The 11,760-nt window shown below is 46.7% G+C and overlaps 1 protein-coding gene across 2 annotated transcripts; it reads right to left on the bottom strand.

Moving 5' to 3' along the window:
- Nucleotides 1-7,105: 7,105 nt before the first annotated feature.
- Nucleotides 7,106-11,146, bottom strand: LOC114845790 (stonustoxin subunit beta-like). 2 transcript variants are annotated; one of them, XM_029134248.3, is made up of 4 exons: nucleotides 11,041-11,146; nucleotides 10,483-10,581; nucleotides 8,446-9,933; nucleotides 7,106-8,319 (listed from the first exon to the last, which is right to left on the bottom strand). In XM_029134248.3, the coding sequence occupies exons 2-4, from the start codon at nucleotides 10,571-10,573 to the stop codon at nucleotides 7,778-7,780; spliced, it is 2,121 nt and encodes a 706-aa protein (XP_028990081.1). In that variant the 5' UTR covers nucleotides 10,574-10,581; nucleotides 11,041-11,146; the 3' UTR covers nucleotides 7,106-7,777. The 2 variants fall into 2 exon arrangements, with proteins under 2 accessions (XP_028990081.1, XP_055360599.1); XM_055504624.1 differs by lacking the exon at nucleotides 11,041-11,146 and having other exon boundaries at nucleotides 10,483-10,649.
- Nucleotides 11,147-11,760: the final 614 nt, after the last annotated feature.

Below are 11,760 nucleotides of genomic sequence, written 5' to 3'. Positions count from 1 at the left end.
ATCAGCTAACTGTTGTGGTCCTGAGACAAAATGCTCCAGAAGTAGAGCATCGTCTGGTTATGAGTCCTGGTATTTGCATAGTAAATCGAAAAACATCAGCAATTACTTTAACCTCATTATCGATCCTATAAAACAAAGCGAGCAACACATTCATATTAGAAGCCAGTGAGCTTTCTGTGCCAGATAACTGCGAGCAGAACAAAGGTTCAGGCAGCGCGTATGGAATAGATCATTATGCAAATGAAGGAGATGCGCAGCATTAATGGGTCTAGTTCAGCTCAGCAGGGGGTCAGAACACACGGAGCGGCACCACCAGCATCTGTAGATTGTGTTTGTCTAATGAAGTTCTGATGCCGTGAGACGTTCGGGCTGCTCGGCTTTAACTGTGGCCACAGATGCAGAGAATGGACCAGAACCAGGGCCTGGAACTCTGCCCAGAGGGAGGCGGAGTGGGACCGGAACCAGGGGGCTCCTCCTCGGCAGCTCCGGCCCCACAGAGCAGCTCAGGCTTCCCGATGACAAGGCGCACGGCCTTTTGCAGATAGAGTTTGATATTAGAGCGTATCTCGCGTCAGGCTGCATTGAGAAGTGCAAGTCCTGCGTGTTGGTGCGATGCTGAATGACAGATAAAGGAAAAGCGAAGATCTTTCCAAGCACCCAGCAGAAAATGTGCATAGACCTGTTTAGATATTGATCTGAGGCATCGTCAGGGGCTTAAAGCAGAGATGTTTTCAAGAACCGACTGGAATTCGATAAAGATGATGCTATGAAGCGCAACATCAAGGCTCTCGCCCTCAACTTTCCACGAAATCAGATGAAGCTGGACAGGGCTGTGATTTGCCGGGCGCTCTGTGTGGACACAGATCTCCTGTCTGGGCTCATTTCCTGCTCTTCTCGTCGGTGCGCTGCCCTGTTGGGCTGGAAAGAATGAAGAATAATCCAATCTGGGGCATAATGGCATAATTTATGAGGGCGCCGCAGCGGCCTGTGTGCTCTCCCTCCCATCCACTGCTTTCTGACAGATGTTCCCTGCAGCAGCAGAGAGGCGGCCACCGCTGCGATGCCATTTTATCTCCCAAACATCGGCGTAATAGAAAAAGTGCTTCATTCAACGCTAAAGGGGCCGATATGAAAGAGGCCCCTCACTTGACCGAGACTTATTACTACTCCATTTGTGAAGCAATGTCTTGGCGATATTTTGTATGATAAGATGGCAATTTCAATAAGAGGCTTGGCTGGCTCCTGGCCCCCGTGGGCTCTGGCTTGAGCAGAGGGGATATATTTCACAGAGGAGCGCTTGATGAAACGAGGGCGAGCGCTTGCAGAAGTGCGATAAAACCGTCTTTTTGCAGTCATGGACGGAGCGGAGCTCGCGGAGCGCCGGGCGTCCGTCCCATCCATTTTCCACCCTGATGCAGAGGATACGGGGGAGCGGCGGCTGCTGCTGCTGGCGGCGGGGGGCCCGAAATGAAGATGACAGCGGCGACAAGGCCTGGTAGTGAACACATCTACTCCACTGATGCACGCCGCCAGCTTAACAATCCATGAGGTGGGATCTGTCAGCGCGATGCTGACGCCATCACGGAGGCTCAGTGTCACCGCTGACAGCTGATCGCAGGCTGCAGTAAACACCTGGAATCACGCGAGTCGCTGCACACGCACGTCAAATGTCAGGAGGAAGCGTGTGACACCTTCAGTCTTATCTCCAGTGTGTGTCTGTACAACACAGTGTGTGTGTGTGTGTGTGTGTGTGTGAATGGACCCAGAACCACCACAGTCTTCGCTGAACCCTCATTCTAAACTGTTTTGCTTGACTCCAATAATTGACATTCAAAAGCTCCCTTTCAATTTGGCTGAACTTTCGAGAGTGAAGTCACGCTGAAGCTGGAACAGTATTCAGAAATTGACTTTGAAGTTTTTTTTTTCCATTTTTTTACTCTGAAAGTAATTTTGCGTCCTTCCTGAAATGGTTTCGCTGATAGATTAGAATAAAGCGACAGCCAGGTGCCTCCTCCGCCCTCCACTCTGCCTTGAAGGCAAAAGAGCTTTGCTCCTCTGGTTCTGGTCTGTCTTGGTTCTATCTGCTCCACTAATGGAGATTCATTATGTGGAGATAACAATAGGAGGAGGGTAGTTAGGGAAATTGTCTCTCCCACTCAAATCACACGTCCTCACTGGGAGCATAGTCTGGTTTGAAATCTCCTTAAAGCGGATGCACGTCTCTGATCGCGAGTCGCCTTCTGCCGCTCTGAGCTGGAACCTATGAGGGAGGGAGAAGAGGCTTGAGCTGCTGGCTTACAAATCTAACAGCAAATGTTATCATTATTTTGTATAAGGATGAGGATTGTAGATATAGAACAACTAGAAGCTGCATCTCAGGACTCATTGCTTTGTGCTGTGGTCTAAACGCAGCGAGGAGGTCAAGTACAGTAAGACTTGGCTCCGGGAGACGCGGGTCTGGCTCTGGAGCTGCACATCTGGGCCGTCGGCCGGTTCAGCAGAGACAATTACTCCCCTGATGGTGGAACGTGGAGCGGCCGGACTCCTAAACGCAGCCTTTTGTGTGTGAACATGAATAAGAGCTGTGGATGTTGCTTCTCTGAAGCCAAAGGGATTCCGGCGTCCCCCGGCAGATTTCAAAGCAGCACACGTCTTGGACGGAGGCTGATTTCAGGGGATGGCGCGTCCAGAGCCGGTCTAATTGCTCTGCCTCCACCGCTTCACGCTGGAGCAACAAGCGCGCATCCAAACGGCCAATTTACAAGGAGCACATTAATAAGTGCTGCTTCACCATTGTTGACTTATCACACACGAGCTGAAGCACATGCTCCGGCAAATCATTACGGGCAACAAGACATCAAGGGAAAGTTAAAAATCTGTGGAATTAAATATAAAAGAAAGTAGTAAAGTGAGGAAAGAAAGCAAAGTGAGAAGTTGTAAGCGAGGGGAAGGTCACGGCTGTGGGCGGACGAGGCCTCGGAGGAGCTCAGCCAGAATGAAAATAAACTCAATAGATCTTATCACCTATGCATTGTCTTGTCTTTCATTGTGATGGGGCAAAATCACATCAGGAATAAACACAGTATGAATTTTTAAGAGGCGCGTCTCCACATTTTGCCACTGCTCACAATGACCTCCGTTAATCTGCGGAGGTGAATATCCCCATTTTCCTGGAACGGGATAAGAATGGAGGCCGTGAGAGCTGCCGCGGGAGACGAGCGCAGCTGCTGAATATTACACTATGTATATTTCATTAGTGTTTGGCAGCTTGACTGACATGTTTGAACTGATTAAAAGCAGCGTAAGTCTGTGCATTGATCTGAATAGTAAAGGCCACCTTGGCTTTGAACGCGGCCGAAACTGATCGATGAATATTTGATCAGCGGCCGATGCAAGATTCACGTCTGAGATGAGGAGGCGTGATGTCCGTCGGCTCTAATGAGTCCCACATGTACGGGTCCGTGCACAGCGCCGCGCCGCCTTCAGTAGCGCGTGGCTTAACGGGGGCATTTACAGATTAAAGCGCGTTATACAGACAGTGATCACCCGTCACAAGTCAGCAGCCTGGACCGAACCTGGAAGGCCTGGAAGGCCTGGAAAGGTCTGGAAAGGCCTGGAAGGAATGGAAAGGCCTGAAAGGAATGGAAGGAATGGAAAGGTCTGGAAAGGTCTGGAAAGGCCTGGAAAGGCCTGGAAGGAATGGAAGTAATTGGAAAGGCCTGAAAAGGCCTGGAAAGGCCTGAAAGTTCGGACGTGCTACGCAGCTGCGGAGCGTTGACCGTGTGTCGCTGTGATGGTTGTGGACATTGCTTTGCCGGTGGAGGAGCTGTTTGCTGGAGCTGTAACAGCGTGAAGCTACGTTAGTGTTTGAGGGTGTTCCATACTGTAGGGGGGTCGTCCGGAGCTGATCCTTCATTTCCTGGCCTTCAAGTAGAATTTAAGGCCTGTCCTTTTGCCTGCTGGATCCTAATCCCACCTCAGACACAGAGATCAGTTGCAGTTCTTAATACGAAGCTGTCGCTGGCCGTGAACAGGGGCACCGAAGGGGAAGTGAGTGTATACACTGAAATAGGTGTCCGGTAGCAGCGGCACGCACTAATTAGATTGACAGTCTGTCTTCAGGTGGAGCTCTGCTGAAATGACCTCTCCTCACAGAGTGGAAATGTAATTTCATGGCCTGTTAAACACCCAACTCCAGGAGTAAACAGGGGCTGGTGACGGGGCAGGCTCGGACCACGGCAGCCGATAGTGGCTGTAAACACCGGCGCTGGTGGGAAATAATTACACCGGTGGAGACGCGCCAGAGCAAAAGAACCTTCTACCAGTAATTGTGAAAGGCAGCATTTGTTCTGCAACCAACCAATACAGACAATTAGAAAAGTTAAGCAACGGTTGATAAAGAGGAGCTGCACGCGTTCCCCTCCAATCATTATGCACCAGGAGCTGGAGGAGGCCGCTCGCTCGCTGGATTCAAAGACAGCGGCAGCACCTGAAGACCTGCTGGCTCCTGAAAAATTCAGTGAAGCTGCGAAAGTACAATGTGAGCAAAGAGAAATCCAGCGGCTGTAATGAGTCTCCCAAGGCATCAAAACACAGAAAAACAGCTCAGACAATTGATTCAGATTTCATCCTGCTGCCTTTCCATCAAAATTGGCAAATTAATCATCAAATAGGTTGCACAACCCTCATCTCTCAGAAGATGAACTGGAATGAGAGAATTCACGCGCTGCTGAAGCTTTCGCCAACTCCTGTTTCATCTCCTCAAGACGATATCAGTGTGAGTCTGTCGCAGGCAAACAGTCCGAAGGTGACGCAAGGAGTTCTGATGGGAAAATCACACAGATATGGATGAGAGCATTGATTCTATTCTCTTTTTAAATAGAAAACAAGGGCGGCAGATTAAAATTGATTGAATAAAAAATAAACAGGTCTGCGCTCGCCCAGAACCAACTTTCTCTTCCTGCTTAGAAGTGGAGGAGGAAACCGCGTGGGGGAGGAGGAACATTTACGGTTTTCACACGCGACACGAGAAACGGGACTCGAAGGCTCTAGACGGGAGCCTTCGAGAGTCGCAGCCGAAGGAACGCGTCGTTGCCACGGAGCAGGTCATCTACAGATGTGTCATCCTTCAGCAGGTAACGGAGAGATGGATGGATGGATGAGTAGGAGGAGAGAAGTGCTCAGCTCACTGTGTTAACGCCGGGGTTCCTTATCGCTGCTGTACGTGGGCCTCAGACTCGGCCTCGGCCTCGGACTCGGCCTCGGCGCCGCCGCTCTGACTCACCGGTCCATCGCCTCTCCCTCCCTCTGCCTTGCCCTTCACATCGCTCCTCCGAACACCCAGACACCCATGACCCCTGCGTGGGAGGAGGTGGGGGAGAGCAGGGAGCACAAAGGAGCTGGCTGCTATTAATTTTGGTCAGGCAACCTTCACAATAATCCGACGAGACAGCCGTTTAATTGCACTAACCCTGAGCTTACAGCGAGCCTGTCTGTCCCGGCGTCGGCCTGTCTTAGTGAATACCAAGGAGCCGTCTCACTTAGCCTTCGTTCGAGCGCCGGAGCAAGTGGAGTCTGAGCGGTTCACTTTCCTTTGCTCACTTTTATTTCTTTCAGCGTCTCAATTCTCTACAGAAAAATAAAACCACATGTCTGAGAAAGTTATTGATGACAACGGTGATGTAGGTTTATTCTTTAGAAAAGAAACTCTGAGTGTTGTTAGGTTGTAGACTTTTACAGCTTGCTGGAGGGAGACATCTTGGAACAAAGGCAGAGAATGAGCTGTTGTTTGCCCCAAAGATGGAAAGTATTAGAGCTGCAGAAGTCAAAACAGCTGCTGGGCCCAGACGCCATCGGTTTTTATTTGGAATCTTCCAGACTGGCTTCATTTTAGTCCATGCTCCAATGTTGTTCCATCAAATATCTGCTATGTGCAAATTAGAAAAGGCAACAGCTTTGAGAGAGGGTGAGGGGTGTTAATGCTGTCAGAGAGCACGCAATTCTGCGAGACCAGAGTGAGAATTCCCAACAGATCCCACGTACAGCGAGCCTTTAATTACAAGTTGACAGCAACAGTGGAGAGGAAAAACTCACTCTTTAACAAGGTAGAAACCTCCAGCAGAACCAGGCTAGATGTGGGCGGCCATCTGCCTGGGCTGGTTGGAGTGAGGAGATAGAGAGAGAGAATGAGAAAGCACAGCAACAACAACAAGCAACAACAGAGCACAGGCAGGATGATTGGATCCACGACTGCCCATCACAGACACAAAGGTCTGAGTTCGATGATACCTGTAGATGAGGACAGAGCGGGGGAGAAGCACAATTACTGGAGAGAAAGAGTCAAGGTTAGTTAAACATGGAACAACGATGGGAGGTTACTGGATAGAAGAGATAGAAGGAAACAGAGGAGCTCAGTGTATAAATTAAGTCCCCCAGCAGTCTATGTCTATTGCAGCTTAACTAAGCGATGGCTCCTGTGACTAACAATCATTGCCAGTGACCTTAACGATCTCTTACAACAAGCTTTATCAAAAAGGAAGGTTTTGAGTCTGATCTTAAAATTCTATCCTACATTTTACAGGCAGCCAGTGCAGACAAGCTAATGTAGGAGAAATGTGATCTCTCTTTCTAAGTCCCATCAGAACTCTGGCTGCAGCATTTTGAATAAGCTGTAGGCTTTCTCAGGAGCTCCTAGGACTAAGGAGTAATAGAGGTAACAAATGCATAGATCAGTTTCTCTGCATCACTCTGAGAGAGGATACTTCTGATTTTAGCTACATTTCTATAGTAGGCGGTTCTGGAGGCTGTCCCAACTAGCTGAGGGCGAGAGGCGGAGCACACCCTCACAGGTCACCAGTTCATATCGTTATTTACATGATAATAGTTGACCTCTGTAAAATTTCAAATTACAACAAAATTGCAGACAAGGCAGAAGGTCACTTTTTGGCACAACACTGGGACCAGGAGTCCACGTAATGGCTTTACTGTTATGCAATGTAGTATCAGGTGATATCTGGTGGGGTAGGAACCTTGTGTGGAACGTTATGTATTGGGGGGAACATAATAAAGACTCGGGAGCAGAGCACTGCGTGCATGGTTGTGTCTTATTGAACCCAACAAGGTCGTTACATAGAACACGAAAGAATGTGTAACAACAACAAAAATGATTTAATAGAAGAGGTTTGTTACAGGAAAATGATAGATGCAATGGTAACTAGGTGTTCATAACTTTACATCAAATTTCAAGATCAGCCACGCACCTAAAGTCTGTCACACAATAAGCACACAAGACTAGTTATACACACCAGTCAGGTAATTTATCACACCACTGAAGATTGTCACTTGGAATGTACGTAGAATCAATAAGACAAATATTTAACCATTGGAAAACCCTACAAGCAGACATTGCTTTACTATAAGAAACTCTTTTTAGCCAAACAATTAAAAAGCAATAAGGAAAAACAAACTACCCATTCAATAATAATCATTAGGAAAAAGAACATCACTCATGATCCCTATGAAATAAATGAAATAATGACCTTTAAAGCATTTTACTAAGAGTTATACATTGCCAAAGTTAAAGGAAGAACAAACCTCAAGTCCAGACTCATTGCTGTCTTTGGCTGAACTACATGAAGCTCTGAAAGAGTTGTTGGTTTATAAAGAGAAAAAAAGGCTAAAATGGCTTATTATGACAAACCATAGATTAGTTTTATATTCAGGGTATGAACACAACCCTGAAACAACTATGCAAAACAGTGGTTGGTTCTGGTTTTTACTACACTGCACACAAACAAGCGTAGCTGGACTTGTTATATATCCAGAAGCCTGGATAAACGGGGTCAGTGAATGTGGTGGTGAAGGTGTAGATGTGTTTTAGTGATTTAAAGGTGGCATCATAGAAGGTCAGAGTACCAGCAGGCCAATCCAGGTACACCCCCACTCTCTGGCATCTAGAAGATGGAAGATGAGCACTCCATACCTTGCCATTATGCCATGCTTCAAGACACCCTTTATTCTCACCAAAATACCAGGACATTTCATTGGATCCAAGCCCAGTTTCAGGGCTGCTCCCTTTCCTTTTTATTCTATTGTACGCAACGCCCACTCCAACTTCGTTGTCACCTCCTTTACTCCACTCTACCTCCCAGTAGTGACGTCCAGTCAGTCCCTTGGTGCATAGAACCTGTGGGCGTTCGTCAAACCTCTGTGGAAGATCAGGATAGGATTTCCATTCTCCACAAATCCCCTTCTTGTTTCCATCAGACAGAGTGAGCCAGCCACTTACAGTGTTGGGGTCCATGGTGAGATCACAGACATCTGATGAGAGACAAAAACAGAGTTGATTGGCATTTATAGCAAGAGTTTACACAGTATGAATGATAATGTGTTACATTTGACAATGTTAGACTTAGTTCAGCTATAACTGGTAGCTAAAGTACTTACACCAGGACAAATCTTTTTGGCTAGTGACTTTCTTAACATCAGGGATGCTGGGCTGTGAGAAATCTTCAGTGACCAGAACACCGTCCTTGTAATGGTAGATGGTTGCACCCTGGTATTTATTATTTGGTGCGGTTGTTACAAGGAAACGGAATCTGCTGTTGTTCTTCAAACTGGTTGCAAAATCATGCAAAGCTGCAGATTTTCCTCTCATTTTGTTGAAAACCTCATTTGAGTTGTACCATGGCTGCTGTGCTGACAGAAGGACGTTCTTATCACATGGGTCATGTTTATCTAAGTACTGAACCATCTGCTCCATGTAAGGGTCAACATGTTCCACAGAGGTGAAAACGAAGCACAGTGCTTGTTCTACACCTAGAGCCAGAATCTCTCTATCCAGATCTGACTGACGTGGAACCATCCTCACATTGGTTCCTGCCTTCATCATCTCCACACAGGACCTGATGATGTTGATTTCTCTTTCTCTGTTGTCCATCCAGATGTTTAAGTTGTTACTACTGAAAGGTGAATTCTGTCTGTCATTCAAGAGCTTTTCTACTGAACCATTTTCTTTTTGACCTTTATGAGTCAAAGGAAATTCCTTCTCCATCGTCTGCTGGAGTTGAGACTTGAAATCTTGACAATTCTTTTTAAATTTCATCAACTTCTCTGAAATCTGAGGCACATTCTGCACCACTTCATCATCCAGACACTCGTTGCACCTCATCTCTGCTTGCTTGATATCTTCTAGAGCGGTCTCAGCTTTCCTCAGAAGTCCAGTGTTGATGCTACCCCGCAGCTCAGCAGCTGTGGGTATAAATTTCTTCAGTGGTGTCAGCCAGACCTTCAGTGGAACAACAGTGCCTTGGTTGTTTTTCAGTAGTTTTGGAAGGTCTACATAGGTCTGCACTGCTTCTAAAAATGTTGAAGGATTGCTGGGAAGAATGAAATCTCCAATGAACTTACAGGAGAATTTATCTGCCAGGGCTTTTTCTTCCTTAGTCAGCTGTATGTCAACTTTCCCACTAATTTCTAGTGTGGGAATCTTCTTAATGAGAGCTTTCATGCTGCCCTCAATCTGCTGAACGCTGCGAGCATCCAACTTCACACTGTCAAATACAAAGAAAGCATTTGCCCCATACAGTATGCCAGTGACCACATGTGTTGCAGACTCTTTATTAGGGACAGCAGTGTTCATCTTGTTCTTGGATTCTATTTCGGTCATTAACAGCTGTTTGAAGGAAGTTGTAGCTTTGTACTGAAGCGTCACTCTGCTCTGATTCTTAAATTTCTTCTGATCGTTCAGATACTTTGCAGAACCTTCAACTTCAATCAATCCACTCAGGAAACTGGCCTTTAGAGAAGCTTCAACACTGAGCAGTTTGGACTTGGATTCTATGGAATCAGATGTAGTAACTTCAAATGTACTGGTCTGCTGAGAGTGCTCAGACCTGTGTTCTTCTAGAGTTTTTTTATCCCACAATGTGAAGCCTGTAGGTAAAGAAAAGTGAGAACAGTCGGTCAAGTTTGAATTAAATCTGTCATACGTATGGTACATCCATCCATTCAAATGATTCTGTACAATTCCCAAAAGTTTATGATCACCAGCCACATAAACAAATGGCCCTCCTTGCTGCCATTGTCCACTCTTTTGCAATCAAACAAAAGGTGTAACTTACATTTTACAGTAATTTTCACCCAAACTTTAGCCATCGTTTAGGTCAGAACCTCCATCCAAAGTACACAGTTATATTGACAACATCACTAAGTAATTTGATTGTCTTGTTCGTAGACAATGACCCCAGGGCTTAATATTCTGACGCCACTGACACGTTCAATGCCATAAAAACTTAGTTTTGTGAGATGAACTAAAGATTTTGAGCAAGTTACAGGCTTTTGCAAGAAATCCACAGTGTTTTGCTGTTTGTAAAAATTGTTTTGAGAAACGCACACACATATTTGCAAACTTCAATTCTGATCTAAGAATTGTACTAAAGTGACTGAGAAAAACTGTAATAAGTAACTGTTTTGTTTTGTTACCTGTGACAAGTTGATCCTTGTAAGCATCATACAGCATTCCAAGGGTGAAAGGTCGACCCAGGGCGGCCACCACCTTCTGATCTGAGGCCATATCTTCAGCTGCCGAAAAATTAAAGTTAAACCAAGACTAAGAGGACATGGTGTCATTTCATTCACACATTACAGACTCTTGTAAATCTTCATGCACAGCTTCTTACTACTTTAGTGATATGCTCATAAATGTAGGCAGTAATAAAGTTTTTGTAACAAATATATCACATTTTTGTGTGTGCTAAAAAACAAAAAAGCCACCGCCCTGTAGATGGATGGATGGATGGACGGACGGACGGACGGACGGACGGACGGACGGACGGACGGACGGACGGACGGACGGACGGACAGACAGACAGACAGACAGACAGACAGACAGACAGACAGACAGACAGACAGACAGACAGACAGACAGACAGACAGACAGACAGACAGACAGACAGATAGATAGATAGATAGATAGATAGATAGATAGATAGATAGATAGATAGATAGATAGATAGATAGATAGATGTCACAAACACGTACCTCTGATGTTGCCCTTCTTCGAGGTGAAACTGTGATCTGAAAAGACGCGTCTCGTCTGACTGCGGTCAAGTGGGCTGTTGTCCGTTCATCCGTCGTTCGAGCCAGCTGTGTCTTGCACCCGTATTATATGCTTTGCACACAACACGCCCGTCCCACTTCCTGTTTTCACAAGACGTCCGTTCTGTTCCAAATATGGAAACCTTAAAAAAAATATTGCACATATAGAAAAACCTTGACCTAATACAGATCTGTGTACTTCCATCCATCCATTTTCAAGCCGCTTATTCCTATATGCGGGGTCATGGGGGTGCTGGAGCCTAACCCAGCTGGCTATGGGCGAGAGGCAGGGTACACCCTGGATGGGTCGCCAGTCCATCGCAGGGCAACACAGAGACACACATCCATGCACACACACACTCACACCTATGGGCAATGGAGAGAGTCCAATCAACCTAATGCACGTCTTTGAACTGTGGGAGGAAGCCGGTGAACCCGGAGAGAACCCACGCAAACACGGGGAGAACGTGCAAACTCCACACAGAAAGGCACCAGGGCTGACTCTGGGAGCGGGACCGGCGCGGAGGTCCCCCACCCGTCCCCGCGAAGGGGAGGGGAGAGATCCCCCGGCGCCGGGCGGCCATCCTCGCCGGACCTGAATCCCTCGAGCGATCTGTGTACTTTTACTCTGTATTATAGGATTCATTACTTTAAACTGTTATC

This window comes from Betta splendens, chromosome 19 (assembly GCF_900634795.4).
Source record: "Betta splendens chromosome 19, fBetSpl5.4, whole genome shotgun sequence".
NCBI lineage: Eukaryota > Metazoa > Chordata > Actinopteri > Anabantiformes > Osphronemidae > Betta > Betta splendens.
This window is presented reverse-complemented; position numbering and strand designations above follow the sequence as displayed.

Coding starts and splice junctions, on each gene's coding strand:
- LOC114845790 (XM_029134248.3), bottom strand. CDS start 10,573: ATGGCCTCAGATCAGAAGGTGGTGGCCGCCCTGGGTCGACCTTTCACC. Junction 9,934..10,482: donor CAAGGATCAACTTGTCACAG/GTAACAAAACAA, acceptor CTTTACCTACAG/GCTTCACATTGTGGGATAAA. Junction 8,320..8,445: donor CCAAAAAGATTTGTCCTGGT/GTAAGTACTTTA, acceptor GTCTCTCATCAG/ATGTCTGTGATCTCACCATG.